Here is an 18977-nt window from a genome sequence, read left to right as displayed (position 1 = left end):
AAAAAAAAAAAAGGTGACATTTAGTTCCCTCTGATATTTGGTCACTGTGATACATGTTTATTTCTGTAATGTCTCACAAAAACAGGCCATTCTGTGGCTGGGAAGTTATTTAATTTGAGGGGATTCCCTCACAAATAATGTGCATGAAATCGCTTACTTCGTGCAGTCAAGCAGACAGAGGAAGTCTGTGTGCGCATGTGCAGGTTTACCTTCTTCTTTTGGGTTTTACAGCAGCTGGCATCCACAGTGCTGCATTACTGCCATCTACAGGTTTACCTTGACCGTGCACTGACCGTTCCATCATTCTGTCACTAAACGAACAACTGATCACACCGAGGTGCTCGCTGACCGCCGATATTTATTAGTTTGGCCCTACGTTTCCTTTCTTTCGCAATATAACATCTTTTCTTCTCACTTTCTGTTACTGTAGTCGGTCTTTCACGTTTCATTTGCACACTCACGTCCTCCATTTTTCTCTCCTGTTTCAAATTTGTTTCCCACAATGCCTTGTGCGAACAAGGAAAGCCCACCATGTGATGCATGACGTAGTATCTTGAATTGGGTCATGGTGAAGCAGGAAAAAAAAAATAGTGGAGAATTTAGGGCCTCGTGGCCCTAAAATCATTAATAGTTCTATTTAATATTTTAAAAAATAAATAAATAAAAACCCCTAATAAAGTTCGAAGTCTGTGATTCAAATTCAGGAGCTTTCAGTCCACTAAACAAAAATTGTTGTGTGTCAGGGAAAATTCTTTTTATGACCTACACTTGAAAAATCTGAAAGGCAGTCTACCTTTAATAACTATTACATGTATACTTAAAACAAAACAAAACTAAAACCTTCTTCACACAGTAGACAAGACCATCTCACCATGCATAGCATGCTTCTGGTTGGTGAGAAGCTGAGACAAGGCCCAGAATGCTTCCTCCTCATTCAGGAACATCAGCAAAATGGCTGCGATCTGGCTCATGCCCTGGCAGTAGCTCACCTCCTACAGAAAACAACCCAGAAAACCCAACCTATCAGTTATTATCACAGGTGCAATTACGCCTTACTTGAATCAACAAAGTATTATTTGCATACAAAATAACTGTACAATTGCAAATAATATCCAGGCCAATTTAGGAACATTTAAAAATCAGATTCAAATGTTTAATCAGTGTCTGTCTTTGAATTTTCTTGTGGTCTTCATTCTATTAGCTCTGACTGGGCGTTATGTAGGCTTTGTGCTGATTATAAAATTTCACAGTAATTATGAAAAAAAAAAGCATAATTAAGCTAGACATAGTCAACTCTGAACATCCATCCATTATCTGTAACCGCTTATCCTGTGCAGGGTCGCAGGTAAGCTGGAGCCTAACCCAGCTGACTATGGGTGAGAGGCGGGGTACACCCTGGACAAGTCGCCAGGTCATCACAGGGCTGACACAGAGACAACCAACCATTCAGACTCACATTCACACCTATGGGCAATTTAGAGTGGCCAGTTGACCTAATCCTCATGTTTTTGGACTGTGGGAGGAAACCAGAGCACCCGGAGGAAACCCACACACGCATACGGGGAGAACATGCAAACTCCACATAGAAAGACCCCACACGACCATAAGGTTCAACCCAGAACCTTCTTGCTGTGAGGCAACAGTGCTAACCACTACACCACTGTGCTACCCCAACTCTGAACACCTACTGAATTATTATTATGATGCATAATTTCATCTCATCTCATTATCTCTAGCTGCTTTATCCTTCTACAGGGTCGCAGGCAAGCTGGAGCCTATCCCAGCTGACTACGGGCGAAAGGCGGGGTACACCCTGGACAAGTCGCCAGGTCTGATGCATAATTTATAGTTGTTATATAACAGAAACTAACTTGTTGTGCACAACATTAAATGTTACTATAAATGGTTAAAACACACATTAATTAAGAAATAAATAAAAAATTGCTAAGGTACAAGAAGAACTTCTGAGTGGTAAACGGCTCTCTGCATCTTATTCCATACTTTTACCATACTGCAGTTGGTTCTTGAAGCAGAAGGTGTGGATTAATTTTTTTTTAAATAAATGCACAGCTCTGACAGTAGTTTCGACTGTCACATAAATGACAGGTTTATATTAGTGCACATTTGATACGTTATTGTTTCTATAGTAACAGCTCATTCACACAGGGACTTGTACGGCAGAAGCTCCACACAATCCAAGGTTAAAAATAAATGCATCTTTAAAAACAAGAGTGCTCTGAGAGCACAATATCCCCCACTGGCAACTATGCCATAACTCTGGTAAAATGCGACCTGAATTGAACAAAACTGCAATATGCATATTACCGACATATAACAAAGAATCCTGTCAAGTTTCGTGAAATTCCTCCAAAAATTGTGAGAGGAGTTGATTTCAGAAGGCGAGTACCTTTCCCGGGACGGACGGATGGACGGACATCGCCACAACATAATCCCCCTTCGGGCCTTTCGGCCAGCGGGGGATAAAAATTGTTGACAAAGTGTTGACCTTTAATGAAGACAAGCGTATAACTGTTGATATGTGGTAGTTTTCTGTTGGGAGACATTTATCGAACATTTATGGAAGTGTTCACAAAGTGTTCACACTTTTGGCCCTTTTCCACTACCCTTTTTCAGCTCACTTCAGCCCGACACGGCTCGCGTTTCGACTACCTTAGAGCAGCACAACTCAGCTCGCTTCAGCCCTGCTTAGCACCCAAAACTCGCACGGTTTTGGAGTGGGGCTGAAGCGAGCCAAACCGAGCTGAGTGGGGCTAGGGGCGTGAGCAGACACTCCCCTGTGCACTGATTGGTGAGGAGGAGTGTCCTCACATGCCCACACGCCCCGCGAGCACGCTGGGATCTGTAAACACCGTAAACCCGGAAGAAGGAGAATTACGAATTACGAGAATTTCTGAAGCCTTATGCGCCTCGCCTCATCTATACGCTCTTGCCAGTATCTGTTGGCGTTGTCGGTGACAACAAGCCACAGCACCAAGACCAGCAACACTAACGACTCCATGTCCTCCATGTTTATTGTTTACTATCGTGAGACTACTGCTTAAAAGATCACTGATGTCACTGTTTGCGCCGCCTAACGACATCGCGTGACGTCCACCCACTTTCGCTAACTCCACCCAATGTGTCCACCCACTTCCAGCCAGCATGGGTCAGCGTGGTTGTAGTCGAAATGCAACTGCAACAGCCCCACTCAGCCCAACTCAGCACGGCACGGCTCAGCCCAACTCAGCCGCGTTGGTAGTGGAAAAGCGGCATATGTGACTCTTCTGCTCAGAGGAATGGATTATTTTCATACAACAGCACAGCCTGTCTTGTGTTACTCTGTACATCATACATATATAATACATTAACTATTATTATTATTATACTTTCAGATCACCACCACTATATGGTTCAGACGCTCTTTTGCTGAGCTTTACCCAACTCCATCAAGGCCAAGTGAGATGAAAGTAAAAGGGTTTGGCAAAAACAAGGTGTGTAAGGCGAGTGCCCTTCATACCTCCTCTGCTGAGTACATAATTTCCTGTGTTAGGGAACTGACACTCACCGTGTTGTAGACAGAGTATGCTGCCAGCACATGGAACAGGGCTTGCTGTCTGTTTAAAAAAAAAAAGTGGTGGTTTGTTTAAAGCTCTGATTTCAATTATGCTCATACTGCAGTGGTGCTTGAAAGTTTGTGAACCCTTTAGAATTGTCTATATTTCTGCATAAATATGACCTAAAACATCAGATTTTCACACAAGTCCTAAAAGTAGATAAAGAGAACCCAGTTAAACAAATGAGACAAAAATATTATACTTGGTCATTTATTTATTAAGGAAAATGATTCCAATATTACATATCTGTGAGGGGTAAAAGTATGTGAACCTTTGCTTTCAGTATCTGGTGTGATCCCCTTGTGCAGCAATAACTGCAACTAAACATTTCCGCTAACTGTTGATCAGTCCTGCACACCGGCTTGGAGGAATTTTAGCCCATTCCTCCATACAGAACAGCTTCAACTCTGGGATATTGGTGGGTTTCCTCACATGAACTGCTTGCTTCAGATCCTTCCGCAACATTTCGATTGGATTAAGGTCAGGACTTTGACTTGGCCATTCCAAAACATTAACTTTATTCTTCTTTAACCATTCTTTGGTAGAACGACTTGTATGCTTAGGGTCGTTGTCTTGCTGCATGACCCACCTTCTCTTGAGATTCAGTTCATGGACAGATGTCCTGACATTTTCCTTTAGAATTCGCTGGTATAATTCAGAATTCATTGTTCCATCAATGATGGCAAGCCATCCTGACTCAGATGCAGCAAAACAGGCCCAAACCATGATATTACCACCACCATGTTTCACAGATGGGATAAGGTTCTTATGCTGGAATGCAGTGTTTTCCTTTCTCCAAAAATAACGCTTCTCATTTAAACCAAAAAGTTCTATTTTGGTCTCATCCGTCCACAAAACATTTTTCCAATAGCCTTCTGGCTTTGTCCATGTGATCTTTAGCAAACTGCAGACGAGCAGCAATGTTCGTTTTGGAGAGCAGTGGCTTTCTCCTTGCAACCCTGCCATGCACACCATTGTTGTTCAGTGTTATCCTGATGGTGGACTCATGAACATTAACATTAGCCAATGTGAGAGAGGCCTTCAGTTGCTTAGAAGTTACCTTGGGGTCCTCTGTGACCTCGCCGACTATTACACGCCTTGCTCTTGGAGTGAACTTTGTTGGTCGACCACTCCTGGGGAGGGTAACAATGGTCTTGAATTTCCTCCATCTGTACACAATCTGTCTGACTGTGGATTGGTGGAGTCCAAACTCTTTAGAGATGGTTTTGTAACCTTTTCCAGCCTGATGAGCATCAACAACGCTTTTCCTGAGGTCCTCAGAAATCTCCTTTGTTCGTGCCATGATACACTTCCACAAACGTGTTGTGAAGATCAGACTTTGATAGATCCCTGTTCTTTAAATAAAACAGGGCGCCCACTCACACCTGACTGTCATCCCATTGATTGAAAACACCTGACTCTAATTTCACCTTCAAATTAACTGCTAATCCTAGAGGTTCACATACTTTTGCCACTCACAGATATGTAATATTGGATCATTTCCCTCAATAAATAAATGACCAAGTATAATATTTTTGTCTCATTTGTTTAACTGGGTTCTCTTTATCTACTTTTAGGACTTGTGTGAAAATCTGATGTTTTAGGTCATATTTATGCAGAGATATCGAAAATTCTAAAGGGTTCACAAACTTTCAAGCACCACTGTACATACAAAAAGAGATTAGCTTTAATAACTTGACTTTAAAACCATGAAACTCCATTCTGTTAAAGGAGAACTGACAGGAAAACAGGAAACAGGTGCATGAAAGAACTGTGTATAGAGTTGCTCATGCATGCACAGAGATGTTAACAGGGTAGAGGGCAGGTGTAGATCTTCCTTGCTGAGGTGAGATGACACTGACTGATGCAATTTCATTGCACTTCCTCTACTGTGTGCAGTCCAGCTCAACCACATAGATGTGTGAAGCCACATCATGTCCTGCTGCCTTGTGAGCACAGACTACAGAACAATTCATTGCTTAAGGTTATAAAGCCATGTTTGCTTTTGGCGTCCTCTAAATAGAATCCCACTCGTGTCCGAAAGAACACCAATCAGATACACCACTATGTCCTTTGTGTGAAAAAAATCTGCCTCTCTGATATAAGCTTTGTTTTGACGTCTCAATGTGAACCAGAAATTTTAACCATGACGAGTCTCTGAGTCACTGATGAACAAACGGAAACCACAGGACATCATTTTAGCCTCAAAAGTAGACAGTTATTGTTTAGGATGAAAATGGTACATTTATTCTGGGCACTGAGCAGTGGGCTGTTACTTCCTGTAACGCCTTGTTCACTTACAGGAAATTGCATTTTTTTTTTTAAAGTATGAGAGGAAGTGGCTTTTGTTTTGGTTGCAGCTTTACAAAGTCCAAAGTGTTTATTTCACAACCACCAGAACACAAGACCACTGAGCTAAAACGCAAACATACAATAGCTAGGAAAGGTGAAAAAAAAAAAAAAAAAAACCTTCACAGTCAAGCAAAGGAAATTAGGAGATTAAAGGAAAACAGACAATGCTGAATTTTTTTGGAGGTGGAAATGATTCTGTTGAAGTGAAAATCCACCGAAAGTGCTGGGCACGTGTGGTTTTCAGTGTGACAGGAAGACAAAGCAGACCATTAGCGCATTTAATCTTTCTCTGAAGGGCAACTGAAAGAGACCGAGACCAATGATAGCAGCCTACATCTTGAAACAGATATGAATTTATACTGCTGTTTAAAATGTCCGTTTACTTTTGTGTGTAGGTTTGTGCGAGTTTAGCATGAGACGTACTTGACTCCAAAGCGGTCCATGAACATCACATGATTCCTAAAAGTCCTGTTGACATCCAGGTCAATCTGTTTGATTTCTGTCGAGAAGTTCCTGGCTTGTTCCTTCATTTTCTGCAAAAAACACCCCAGAACAAATAAAACATTATTTCAGCTGAAATAAACAATACAGATTGGCTGGATGATCGAGAAGAAAGTGCTGAATTTACATACATTAGCTGTCATGCACAGCTGAGCTATGAAAATTAAATACTAAAAAGGGGGGGGGGGATCAGTATAGAGAACAGTGTGTCTTGTTCTGTTCATTCAATCCTCCTCAAAAACATCAGAGAAAAATCTCAAGAGGTTCCGTTATTGAGAGAACCGTTTACTACGTATTCAGAGGTACGATGGAGGTTGATTACATTGCTATGGATGACTATGAATGTTTTATGAATGAAATCACAATCCATGTTGCAATATCAAAATTAAAATGTTACCTATTCCAATTATGAAAAACAAAATTCTAAAAATTTAACTATGTTAACTGTGTGTCAAATAAATGCTCAACTAATTGTCAGCCCTTACAGTGGTGCTTGAAAGTTTGTGAACCCTTTAGAATTTTCTATATTTCTGTGTAAATGTGACCTAAAACATCATCAGATTTTCACACAAGTCCTAAAAGTAGATAAAGAGAACCCAGTTAAACAAATCAGACAAAAATATTATACTTGGTCATTTATTTATTGAGGAAAATGATCCAATATTATATATCTGTGAGTGGCAAAAGTATGTGAACCTCTAGGACTAGCAGTTAATTTGAAGGTGAAATTAGAGTCAGGTGTTTTCAATCAATGGGATGACAATCAGGTGTGAGTGGGCACCCTGTTTTATTTAAAGAACAGGGATCTATCAAAGTCTGATCTTCACAACACATGTTTGTGGAAGTGTATCATGGCACGAACAAAGGAGATTTCTGAGGACCTCAGAAAAAGCGTTGTTGATGCTCATCAGGCTGGAAAAGGTTACAAAACCATCTCTAAAGAGTTTTGACTCCACCAATCCACAGTCAGATTGTTTACAAATGGAGGAAATTCAAGACCATTGTTACCCTCCCCAGGAGTGGTCGACCAACAAAGTTCACTCCAAGAGCAAGGCGTGTAAGTCGGTGAGGTCACAAAGGACCTCAGGGCCAAAAAGGACCAAAGGACCTTCTAAGCAACTGAAGGCCTCTCTCACATTGGCCAATGTTCATGAGTCCACCATCAGGAGAACACTGAACAACAATGGTGTGCATGGCAGGGTTGCAAGGAGAAAGCCACTGCTCTCCAAAAAGAACATTGCTACTCGTCTGTAGTTTGCTAAAGATCACGTGGACAAGCCAGAAGGCTATTGGAAAAATAATGTTTTGTGGATGGATGAGACCAAAGTAGAACATTTTGGTTTCAATGAGAAGCGTTATGTTAGGAGAAAGGAAAACACTGCATTCCAGCATAAGAACCTTATCCCATCTGTGAAACATGGTGGTGGTAATATCATGGTTTGGGCCTGTTTTGCTGCATCTGGGCCAGGATGGCTTGCCATCATTGATGGAACAATGAATTCTAATTATACCAGCAAATTCTAAAGGAAAATGTCAGGACATCTGTCCATGAACTGAATCTCAAGAGAAGGTGGGTCATGCAGCAAGCCAATGACCCTAAGCACACAAGTCGTTCTACCAAAGAATGGTTAAAGAAGAATAAAGTCCATGTTTTGGAATGGCCAAGTCAAAGTCCTGACCTTAATCCAATGGAAATGTTGTGGAAGGACCTGAAGCGAGCAGTTCATGTGAGGAAACCCACCAACATCCCAGAGTTGAAGCTGTTCTGTATGGAGGAATGGGCTAAAATTCCTCCAAGCCGGTGTGCAGGACTGATCAACAGTTACCGGAAACGTTCAATTGCAGTTATTGCTGCACAAGGGCGTCACACCAGATACTGAAAGCAAAGGTTCACATACTTTTGCCACTCACAGATATGTAATGTTGAGGAAAATGATTCAATAAATAAATGACCAAGTATAATATTTTTTTGTTTGATTTGTTTAACTGGGCTCTCTTTATCTACTTTTAGGACTTGTGTGGAAATCTGATGTTGTTTTAGCTCATATTTATGCAGAAATATAGGAAATTCTAAAGGGTTCACAAACTTTCAAGCACCACTGTACATTAACATTGAACAAGGGTATTGATTTAAACAATTTCCAGCCCATACCCTTGTGTGACCATGGCTCTGTCATTGGTAAACATGGAAAGGAAACAGAATTAATTACCAGACAATCAGCAGTCTAGTGTGGGATTTAACTCTCTGATATAAAACACCAGAACGTCAAGGACATAGTAGCTCATCTGGCCTGCCATCAAATCAACCATGACTACCAAAATACCAAACAGACCTGAAATGTGACAATATGAGAGAGGACCAACCTCCACGACAAACTGTTTACCACAGAAAACTCAACAAAGGACTAAATTTTGTTCCCCAAGGGAAGATCGACCCAAAACATTGATCAGAACTGAATTCGCATGATCAGTGAGAGAGGAGATACAATTCTAGTCAGAAGACAATGTGTTAAGTTGACCTAATTACTAATTTGTTAGCAAAAATTTGACAATACAGTGACCAAGTTCTGCGCAGAAGGTCTAGTTCTTTCAAACAAAATCCGAACTGAAAATCATTGAGAATTGAGGAAAAAGATATGATTTGACTGAAAAATAACGTTGTAAACAAATTGTTTACAACAGGAAAATCAACAAAAAAACAACCAAGTTTTGTTCCTCTTGGGAAGATCGACCCAAAACATTGATCAGAACTGAAATTGGATGAGAAATGAGGTAAAATTCTAGTAAGAAGCCTGGAAAATTTGTTAATTTGGCCTAATTTTTAATTTTTTTTGTGTGTGTGTAGTTTGAGGTTTGTTTTTGTCTGCCAGTTGTGGTGTAGCGCCAGACCCAGTTTTGGGCGTCGGTTCCCTCCAGGCCTTGGTTCGTCGTGGGTAATGCCTGTGCTACTAGCTATAGACCGCAATGAGCTCGTTGCTCATTTTAACATCGTGGTTGTCCAGCGCTCTGTGCAGCAGTGCTTTAGTGCTTGGCGTGATGTCCCGAGCGACGTTGCTTGGTGGCATCACGGCGGCTGTGCAGGCAGTTTGGGACATACCAGCGCTCTGCGTAGCGGTGCGTCTGTGCTTGCTTTGTGGATCCATGGCATGGCGTTCCAAGTGATGTTGCCCAGCGGCGGCGTGGCGGCTGTGCGGGACTTATTTTCGTGCGCCTTTTGGTGGGACTGTGGCTGCTACACCACTGGAATGACATCCTGACCTCTATTTGGTGGATTTTTTTCCCCCCATAATTGTAAAGCAACCTTGGGTTTTGAAAAAGGTGCTATATAAATTGAACTTATTATAATAATAATAACTAACCTGCTAGCAAAAAAAATTGACAATACAACGACTAAGTTTTCTGCAGAGTGATGAGTTCTTTCAAACAAAACAATCGGAACGGAAATCTGTGGAGAATTAAAGGAGGCGATACGATTTAAGTGAACTGTGGATGACGGACACCACGCCATGGCAATAACTCATTGGCCTTCAGGCCAGATGAGCTAATGACTCACAGATGATATATTCCCAATTAATCTGTGCTGCATAACTGCAATTCCCCAGTGAATATGTAGCTGGAGTTCATAAAACCTTCATCTCCAGTGATACTGAATAGCTTCTCTTTGTCAGGAATTCACTTACATGACCTATTTACTCCACAATTAATGAAGCACCCCCTGCTGAGTCTGAGTGAGACTTCATCTCATCATTAAACCTTAAAAGCAATTTATCCAACTATGGTCCCAGAACAAAAAAACAAGACTTAAGCATGTCTGGCCAAACAGATCTCCTCTCCTTCCTGTACTTATGCTATAATTGGGCAAAGGAAAGCTCAAAAAACACATCCTGCCCAAATCCCTTACCTCATATTTCCCCTCATTTTGCTGTTTCACCTTCTCCAGTTCCAGGAGGAGAGCCCAGGCCTGGCCACGCAGCTGCAGGGGAATCCCCTTATAAACACGCTTTATCATCTGCATTACACACACACACACATACTTAGAATGGGATCACTGGATTGGGATCCATTACCTGTGCCCACAGTAACCGGAACATTATACCACTCACCTTCTCACTGTTATGGTACCTGTTCCAGTTTCTCACCATCTTAAGCCATTTCGCCACCCTTTCCATCTCCTGAATTTTATGCTGTGGGCAGAACATTAAGAAAGCTGATGATGAATGGGAAGAACCTGGAAAATGGACTGACTGACTCACTCACTCACTCACTGACTCACTCACTCACTGACTCACTCACTCACTCACTAACTATCTATCTATCTAATACATAATTAAGTACACATGGATGATAAACTAAAAGAAAACCTAACAAAGTGTCTGAATAAAGTTTTGGGCTACGAAAATCTCACACACACACAGTACACACACGTTATCTTATGACTGTGAAGGTCATACTGTGTGATTAATATTATTCTCGTACTCAGCAAAGCATTTAGGTGAGTCCCTGTGCAGTGTGGATGGGGGCAGGGTCATCCTGGAGGAGATCGCTCACATCAGGGCAGAAATGCTTCATCACTTAATTAATATGATCAGCCTGAATGTCCTTGTATTGGTTTGCGGCGATATACGTAGTGACCTTCCCTCTAGTATTTCTTTTTCCTTTAATTGGTCACCCACTGACTCTAAATTGACCGTAGGTGTGAATGGTTGTCTGTGTCTATGTGTCAGCCCTGTGATGACCTGGCGACTTGTCCAGGGTGTACCCCGCCTTTCGCCCGTAGTCAGCTGGGATAGGCTCCAGCTTGCCTGCGACCCTGTAGAACAGGATAAAGCGGCTACAGATAATGAGATGAGATGAGATGGTCACCCACCTGGATGCATGAACAGTGTGTGTGTGTGTGTGTGTGTGTGTGTGCGCGCGCATGTGTGTGGTGTTCTGACCTTCTCCTCCACTGCACTCGGTGTGGGTAACTCCTCCTCACTGAACAAATAAAACCAACAGTAATAAAATGAGACACAAAACTAGACTCACACACAGTACTTCACATTAATGTCCATCATTATAAACAAAAACTTTTCCCTAGCGTATGGCTTTTAGGGTCACAAACTGCTCCAACTGACGCACGTAGTCCATAATAAAATGGCTTGCCAAGTACAAGTTGTTGCATCAGTGATTAATGTCTCGTGTCCAGCTCATCTTTAATCCAAAACACTAAAGCTGGCTGAACAGAGCTGCAGGACAGTGAAGAACACTACATGACTTACTGCAGGAAGCCAAAGCGGTCCATGACCTTGTAGATGCTGTAGTGGGCATCTTCCCAAGAGTTAATGTGAACGCCCTCTGCTCTGCCCTGCAACCATTCAAATACAGCCTTCAGGAGAAATAAGCAGGACCAAAGAACAAGCAGAACCAGCACAAGGAAAAACAGTACGTACTGGGGAAACGAGGAGGGGCACATTATTACACAATGAAATAAACTTTCATGTTGAATTTCCCTTTGTTTGTCTTCACTCAGTGCTAGTGCTGAGAAATATGGACAAACAATGTGAAATGTTACAGTGGCGCTTGAAAGTTTGTGAACCCTTTAGAATTTTCACAAACTTTCAAGCACCACTGTACATTACATTACAGGTAAATGTGTGAAACTTGTTGAATATTGCTCTGACTGTGGTAGATGACAAATTAAGACTAAATTATACAGTACAATTTTAATGTGTTTTTGACTGGATATGCAGCAAAATACAAAACACTAAAATGAATGGTTTGAATATATTCCAGGTTTATTCAACCAGAAACATTGACACAGTAATGACAGTATTTCTATACTTACAGCAAATAAAATAACTTTAAAAATGAATTAAAAAATATATATATATACACACACACACACACACACACACACACACACACAAGTTCTGTTTCCGAAATTATTACTTCATTAATGCATGTTACTTTCGCAAATAATAGGTCTATTTAACAGTTACTCCATGAAATCAAGGCGTACATGAGCTGATAGCTATAAGCCATGTATGATGAGATGGAGTGGAATAACTGTTTTATTCTATCCACATTCACTGGATTTTGAGAAACAGAGCATTTTTATTTTTTGCAAATTCGAGAAATAAAAAAAAACTTTATACAAAACGTCCGACAAAATAATTTCTGCTTAGAATGTAAACAAATCGGCAAAATCACAGTAGCAATTTGTGAAAAATGCGATAATATTAATTCTTGAAAAAAAAAATAATTTAAAAAAAAAAAAAAGATACGTTCTTACCATCAAATACTTTCGTTCCATATTTTGTCGCTTTTTTTGGTGTTTTGTTTTTGAGCTTTTACTTTGTCCTCGGTTGGTTCAGCAACCCGCTTGACCATTTTGTTTTTCTCTACTCACAGTATATGAGCTGATATCCTAGTCATAGAGTAGCCAATCAGAGAGTGCGACTGCTCATATCCAGTGAATGTGGATAGAATAAAATTGAATATTCACCATCTTTAACACAGTTTTAACAAAGAACACTTTTTTTTTTTTAATTTAACCATCATTCAGTTAAGTCAAATCCCAAATGGTTTCTTATTCACTAGGTTGTCCCAAAGTAGTGCAGTTATTTGTAGTACAGGGAGTTTGGGAATCAGCCAGTGCATTGTACTGAGGTAAATGTGCATCTGTATATTTACAAATTAACTCAAGAAGGAAAGAAAAAAAAACCCCACACTTATTAAATCCACTTTTACAAGTTAAAATATTATTTTGACAATGCTTCTCACATACACAGTTTACATATATTTATTTCTTTTTACAAATGCTACCTCAAAACGCACACTCAAACTTTCCGTACAGTAACAGGTACTGGTTGGCACTGTACTGCCCGTTTTTGCACTGTTCTTGTTGTTTGCACTTTATGTTGTCGATGTTTGCACTTGATGCTGTATGTAGCTTATTGTCTGCAATGTTTACACCTGTTGCACTCTTGCACTTTGTTATATATAGATTTGTAGTCTTGTGATGTTTAATCAAGCGTCATGGTCCTGGAGAAACATTTCGTTTTAACTGTACTGTACACGGTTGAAAGGACAATAAAAAAAGCCTTGACCTATCTGATCACTGCTTGACATGTACGTTACAACTTTTGCAAAATCAGATGGTCTGATCTAAAACCAAAATGATGAACTACGGATGTGGCTCTGCTTTTTGGTATCAATTCCTCCTCATGTACATGGTCACTGCTTGCTGTTCTGTAGTTACTTGGTCAAGCAAGCAATTCTAATCTTTTATCAAAACTAATAGCCAACAACAACAACAACATGCTTGGCTGTTCATATGTGTGGTCCTGCTCTAATGTCTCTCTCACACACACACACACAGTGAGAGAGACTCGTGCGGTTATTGCACTGTGAACATTGCATAGAAACCATTCTGCTATTGCAGCACTTCCAAATTTATCACAAAGTCATTATCAAATATACAAAGTTTCTGTACACTGAGGCAGTATGAGTAGCCTTCTCACAATTTCACATCATTATTTCCATCATCACCAGCAACATCACGACTGGTCACAACACGTAAATCTGATGGTTCTGATTCCCACAGGTGCCGTGGCAAAAGATTACCATTAATGTTGGTCGGTCAGGGGATAGATTAAAGTTTTGACTTTTTCCATTTTGCTCTCATTCCCACACGACACCATTGCAGGAGAACAAACAGAAATGTACGGTTTTAAGAGAAGTAAAATGGAGCTACCTCTTATGTTTAATTCTGACTACAACCTTCACAGGTGTTCATAATTCGTGACTAAGAAAAGGGCTTTTTGTTATTAACTTTCTTCATTTGTAATAAAAGAAATATTTTAGTTAATAGGCTATTATACAGTATTTTACTCCAACCTTTACAAGCATTTGTAAAAAATTACTGTTGAAACAAAAGTATTTAACAAAAGGAATATTAAAGCTGATAAAGAATAGAAAAATAAATAGTTGCTTTTTTTGGTAATTTTTATTTATTTATTTTTATCATGGGAAATCAAATTGTGAACTAAATATTGTGACTCGAACCAAATCGTCAACTGGGTGAATCATTATATGTCTACAAATAAAATCTGGTGCCCCTACTCTGTACATTATTATAAAAAGTGTATATACACAACAGTGATTCAACGAAATCGAGTCGTACATGAGCGGATACCTGATGAGACACGTAACCCTGAGTAGGTGATAAGCCATGTACGACAAAATTGAGTGGAATAACTTATATCCACATTCACTGGATTTTGAGAAACAGAGGATTTTTATTTTTTGCAAATTCAATAAATAAAAAAAACTTTATACAAAACGTCCGACAAAACCATTTCTGGTTAGAATGTAAACAAACCGGCGAAATGACATAGCAATTTGTGAAAAATTCTATAACAATAATTCTTGAAAAAAAAATAAAATAATATATATATATATATATATATATATATATATATATATATATATATATATATATATATATATATATATATACACACACACACACACCACCCTGATAACCCTGAGTAGGCTTATCACCTACTCAGAGTTATGCGTCTCATCTGGTATCAGCTCATGTACGACTCGATTTCGTGGAATCACTGTTGTGTGTGTGTGTGTGTATATATATATATATATATATATATATATATATATATATATATATATATATATACACACACACACACACACACACACACACCATCAAATACTTTTATTCCATATTTTGCCCCTTTTTTTTGTATTTTTTGGGGTTTTGTTTTCGAGGAGAGAGTTTTTTATTTCGTCCACGGTTGGTTCAGCAACACATGCCATCATTTCAACTTAAAGGTGCATTACTGCCACTAGGGGAATGACGATATTCTTATAGCCATTTCTGTTTCTTTTACTTGATAAAGGTGATATATCTGACTTGATGCGCGCCGCCATTTTGTTTTTCTTTACTCACGGTATATGAGCTGATAGCCTCGTAGCAAAAGAGTAGTTAATCAGAGCATACAATTGTTCATAACCAGTGAATGTGAATTTTATTTTACTTTTATTTTATAATATTTATATAAAATCTCATATACAGAGTGGGCCAAAAATAGGTACACACTATTTATTCATTGTCCTTATTTTACAGTTATTGAGTAGATATACAGTACTGATCGGGTCATGTTTAGTTTCTTAGGTGCTCAAAATGTCCTCTAACAATATTGCAGTGTTCCTGGAACCTCTCCCCAACACTGACACACAGGAACACACAAATTCTGATGCGCGTCCATGTCCATAAATTCTTGAGAGTAACTCCTTCAATTCATTCACTGTCTGGGGCCTCCCCTCCAAAGCCTTCTCCTTTACTGCCCCTAAAAAATAGGTCCATAGGTGTCAGTTTGGGTGAACATGGTGGCCAGTTAGTGCTGCCACATCACGTGATCCGACACTATCCCATAGTGTTGTCAAGGTAGCTCTGTATCGTCAAAGCAAAATGAAGGGGGGCCCAGCGTGTTGAAAGAACAGTTTAGTGAAGTTAATAAATAAAGAATAAATCCTGTACGCCTACTCTTGGCCCACCCTGTACACATAATGACACCCAGCTGTGCTCAAGGTATCCATCTAGCCATCAATCTGCTCTGTGCAGAAGAAGCTTGCAGCTGTTTACCTTCACCCAGTCCAACTGCTCTGTCTACCTCCTGACTTCAATCGTATGTGATGTGTAACAAAAATGGAGATCACTTCTTGCTCATTGATGATATTTGGGTTTAAAGCAAATTTTACTCAACTGGAAGTTGCCTACATGTGGCCACTAACAGAACTGTGTACATCACCTGTGTATATCTTTTCTAAATTTGCCTAACATATGTTTTGCAAGGGGCGGCACGGTGGTGTAGTGGTTAGCGCTGTCGCCTCACGGTAAGAAGGTCCGGGTTCGAGCCCCGTGGCCGGCGAGGGCCTTTCTGTGCAGAGTTTGCATGTTCTCCCCGTGTCCGCGTGGGTTTCCTCTGGGTGCTCCGGTTTCCCCCACAGTCCAAAGACATGCAGGTTAGGTTAACTGGTGACTCTAAATTGACCGTAGGTGTGAATGTGAGTGTGAATGGTTGTCTGTGTCTATGTGTCAGCCCTGTGATGACCTGGCGACTTGTCCAGGGTGTACCCCGCCTTTCGCCCGTAGTCAGCTGGGATAGGCTCCAGCTTGCCTGCGACCCTGTAGAACAGGATAAAGCGGCTAGAGATAATGAGATGAGATGTTTTGCAAGAAGAAAGGGTGCATGACTCATCATATTTTTATTTATATTGCAAGTTTCCGCAGTAACCACACCATAAAGGTGTAACAAAATTTCGAAATAGTGTGACTAGTGGTCTAGGCCAATGTCTACAGCCTTTTAAGATTTGGCATAACTGCACCATGGCAAGCTTCAAAAAAAAAAAAAATTTCCCCCAAAAGACAAGCTGAAGATACAGTACCAGTCAAATGCTTGGACACACTTCTAATTCAATGGTTTTTCTTTATTTTTATTAAATTAAATAAAAAAAAATCACTTCATGTCTTAAAGTAATGATGGATGTCATTTCTCGACATAATATGGATTACTACAGTTGTGGTGTTGAATCGGGCTATTTACTGTATGTTTATTATTTACTATTTGATCTCAAACGCATTAAGAAGGTAAGAAATTGCACTAAACTTTTGACGAGGCACACCTATTAAGTGAAAAGCATTCCAGGTGACTCCCTCATTAAGCTTGTTAAGATAATGCCAATAGTGTGCAAAAAGTCATCAAGGTAAACAGTGGCTGCGCTGAAGAATCTAAAATATGAAAATGTTTTTCCTTTTTAACACGTTTTTGTTTACAACATAATTCCATACAAATTCCAGATGTTATTTCATAGCTTTGATGTCTTCAGTATTGTTCTACAATGTAGAAAATAGGCACAATACAGCAAAACCTACGAATGAGTAGGGGTGTCCAAGCTTTTGCCTGGTACTGTAAATTAGGCTAATATTTGCAAAAAAAGTAATGTTTGCCTCAACAAATAAAAGTGAAAAAAGTATCCATTTATAAAAACAAACAAACAAAGGAACCCGATGTTGTCTTCTGCTGTTGTAGCCCATTCGCCTCAAGGCTCGGAGTTTTGTACTTTCTGAGATGCTTTTCTGTTTGCCCTGGTTGTAAAGAGTGATTAGTTGACCTGACCCCTCACATCGACAAGGCATTTCTGCCTGCAGAACTGTCACTCAATGGATGTCTTTTTGTTTATCACACCATTCTACATAAACTTTAAAGACTATTGGGTTTAGAAATCTCAGGAGTTCAGCAGGTTCTGAAATACCGAAACCAACCTGCCTGGCATCAAAAACCATGCCATGGTCAAAGTCACCAAGATCACATAATTCCCCATTCTGATGTTTGATGTGAATATTAACTGAAGCTCGTGATCTGTGTACACAATTTTATGCATTGTTAGACATACTGTGTACATATTTTCATTCTGCACTTTTAAAATTTGTTTCAAATACAGTGGTGCTTGAAAGTTTGTGAACCCTTTAGAATTTTCTATATTTCTGAATAAATATGAACTAAAACATCAGATTTTCACACAAGTCCTAAAAGTACAGTGGGGCAAAAAAAGTATTTAGTCAGCCACCAATTGTGCAAGTTCTCCCACTTAAAAAGATGAGAGAGGCCTGTAATTTTCATCATAGGTACACTTCAACTATGAGAGACAGAATGGGGGAAAGAATCCAGGAAATCACATTGTAGGATTTTTAATGAATTAATTGGTAAATTCCTCAGTAAAATAAGTATTTGGTCACCTACAAACAAGCAAGATTTCTGGCTCTCACAGACCTGTAACAACTTCTTTAAGAGGCTCCTCTGTCCTCCTCTCGTTACCTGTATTAATGGCACCTGTTTGAACTCGTTATCAGTATAAAAGACACGTGTCCACAACCTCAAACAGTCACACTCCAAACTCCACTATGGCCAAGACCAAAGAGCTGCCAAAGGACACCAGAAACACAATTGTAGACCTGCACCAGGCTGGGAAGACTGAATCTGCAATAGGTAAGCAGCTTGGTGTGAAGAAATCAACTGTGGGAGCAATTATTAGAAAATGGAAGACATACAAGACCACTGATAATCTCCCTTGATCTGGGGCTCCACGCAAGATCTCACCCCGTGGGGTCAAAATGATCACAAGAACGGTGAGCAAAAATCCCAGAACCACACGAGGGGACCTAGTGAATGACCTGCAGAGAGCTGGGACCAAAGTAACAAAGGCTACCATCAGTAACACACTACGCCGCCAGGGACTCAAATCCTGCAGTGCCAGACGTGTCCCCCTGCTTAAGCCAGTACATGTCCAGGCCCATCTGAAGTTTGCTAGAGAGCATTTGGATGATCCAGAAGAGGATTGGGAGAATGTCATATGGTCAGATGAAACCAAAATAGAACTTTTTGGTAAAAAGTCGTGTTTGGAGGAGAAAGAATGCTGAGTTGCATCCAAAGAACACCATAC

General features: G+C 40.0%; 1 protein-coding gene across 1 annotated transcript in view; it reads right to left on the bottom strand.

Moving 5' to 3' along the window:
- si:dkeyp-19e1.3 (USP6 N-terminal-like protein) overlaps positions 1–18977 on the bottom strand; it is a 67309-nt gene that overhangs the window by 9029 nt on the left and 39303 nt on the right. The window contains exons 3-9 of the mRNA XM_060915083.1: positions 11729–11814; positions 11405–11444; positions 10571–10651; positions 10369–10476; positions 6390–6499; positions 3566–3614; positions 872–992 (exon numbers count right to left, since the gene is read on the bottom strand). Of these exons, the coding sequence (XP_060771066.1) occupies positions 872–992; positions 3566–3614; positions 6390–6499; positions 10369–10476; positions 10571–10651; positions 11405–11444; positions 11729–11814 (595 nt within the window). The remainder of the gene's footprint in view (positions 1–871; positions 993–3565; positions 3615–6389; positions 6500–10368; positions 10477–10570; positions 10652–11404; positions 11445–11728; positions 11815–18977) is intronic.

This window comes from Neoarius graeffei, chromosome 2 (genome assembly GCF_027579695.1).
Source record: "Neoarius graeffei isolate fNeoGra1 chromosome 2, fNeoGra1.pri, whole genome shotgun sequence".
NCBI lineage: Eukaryota > Metazoa > Chordata > Actinopteri > Siluriformes > Ariidae > Neoarius > Neoarius graeffei.
The sequence above is the reverse complement of the archived record's forward strand: the minus strand, read 5'-3'. Positions and strand labels throughout refer to the sequence as shown.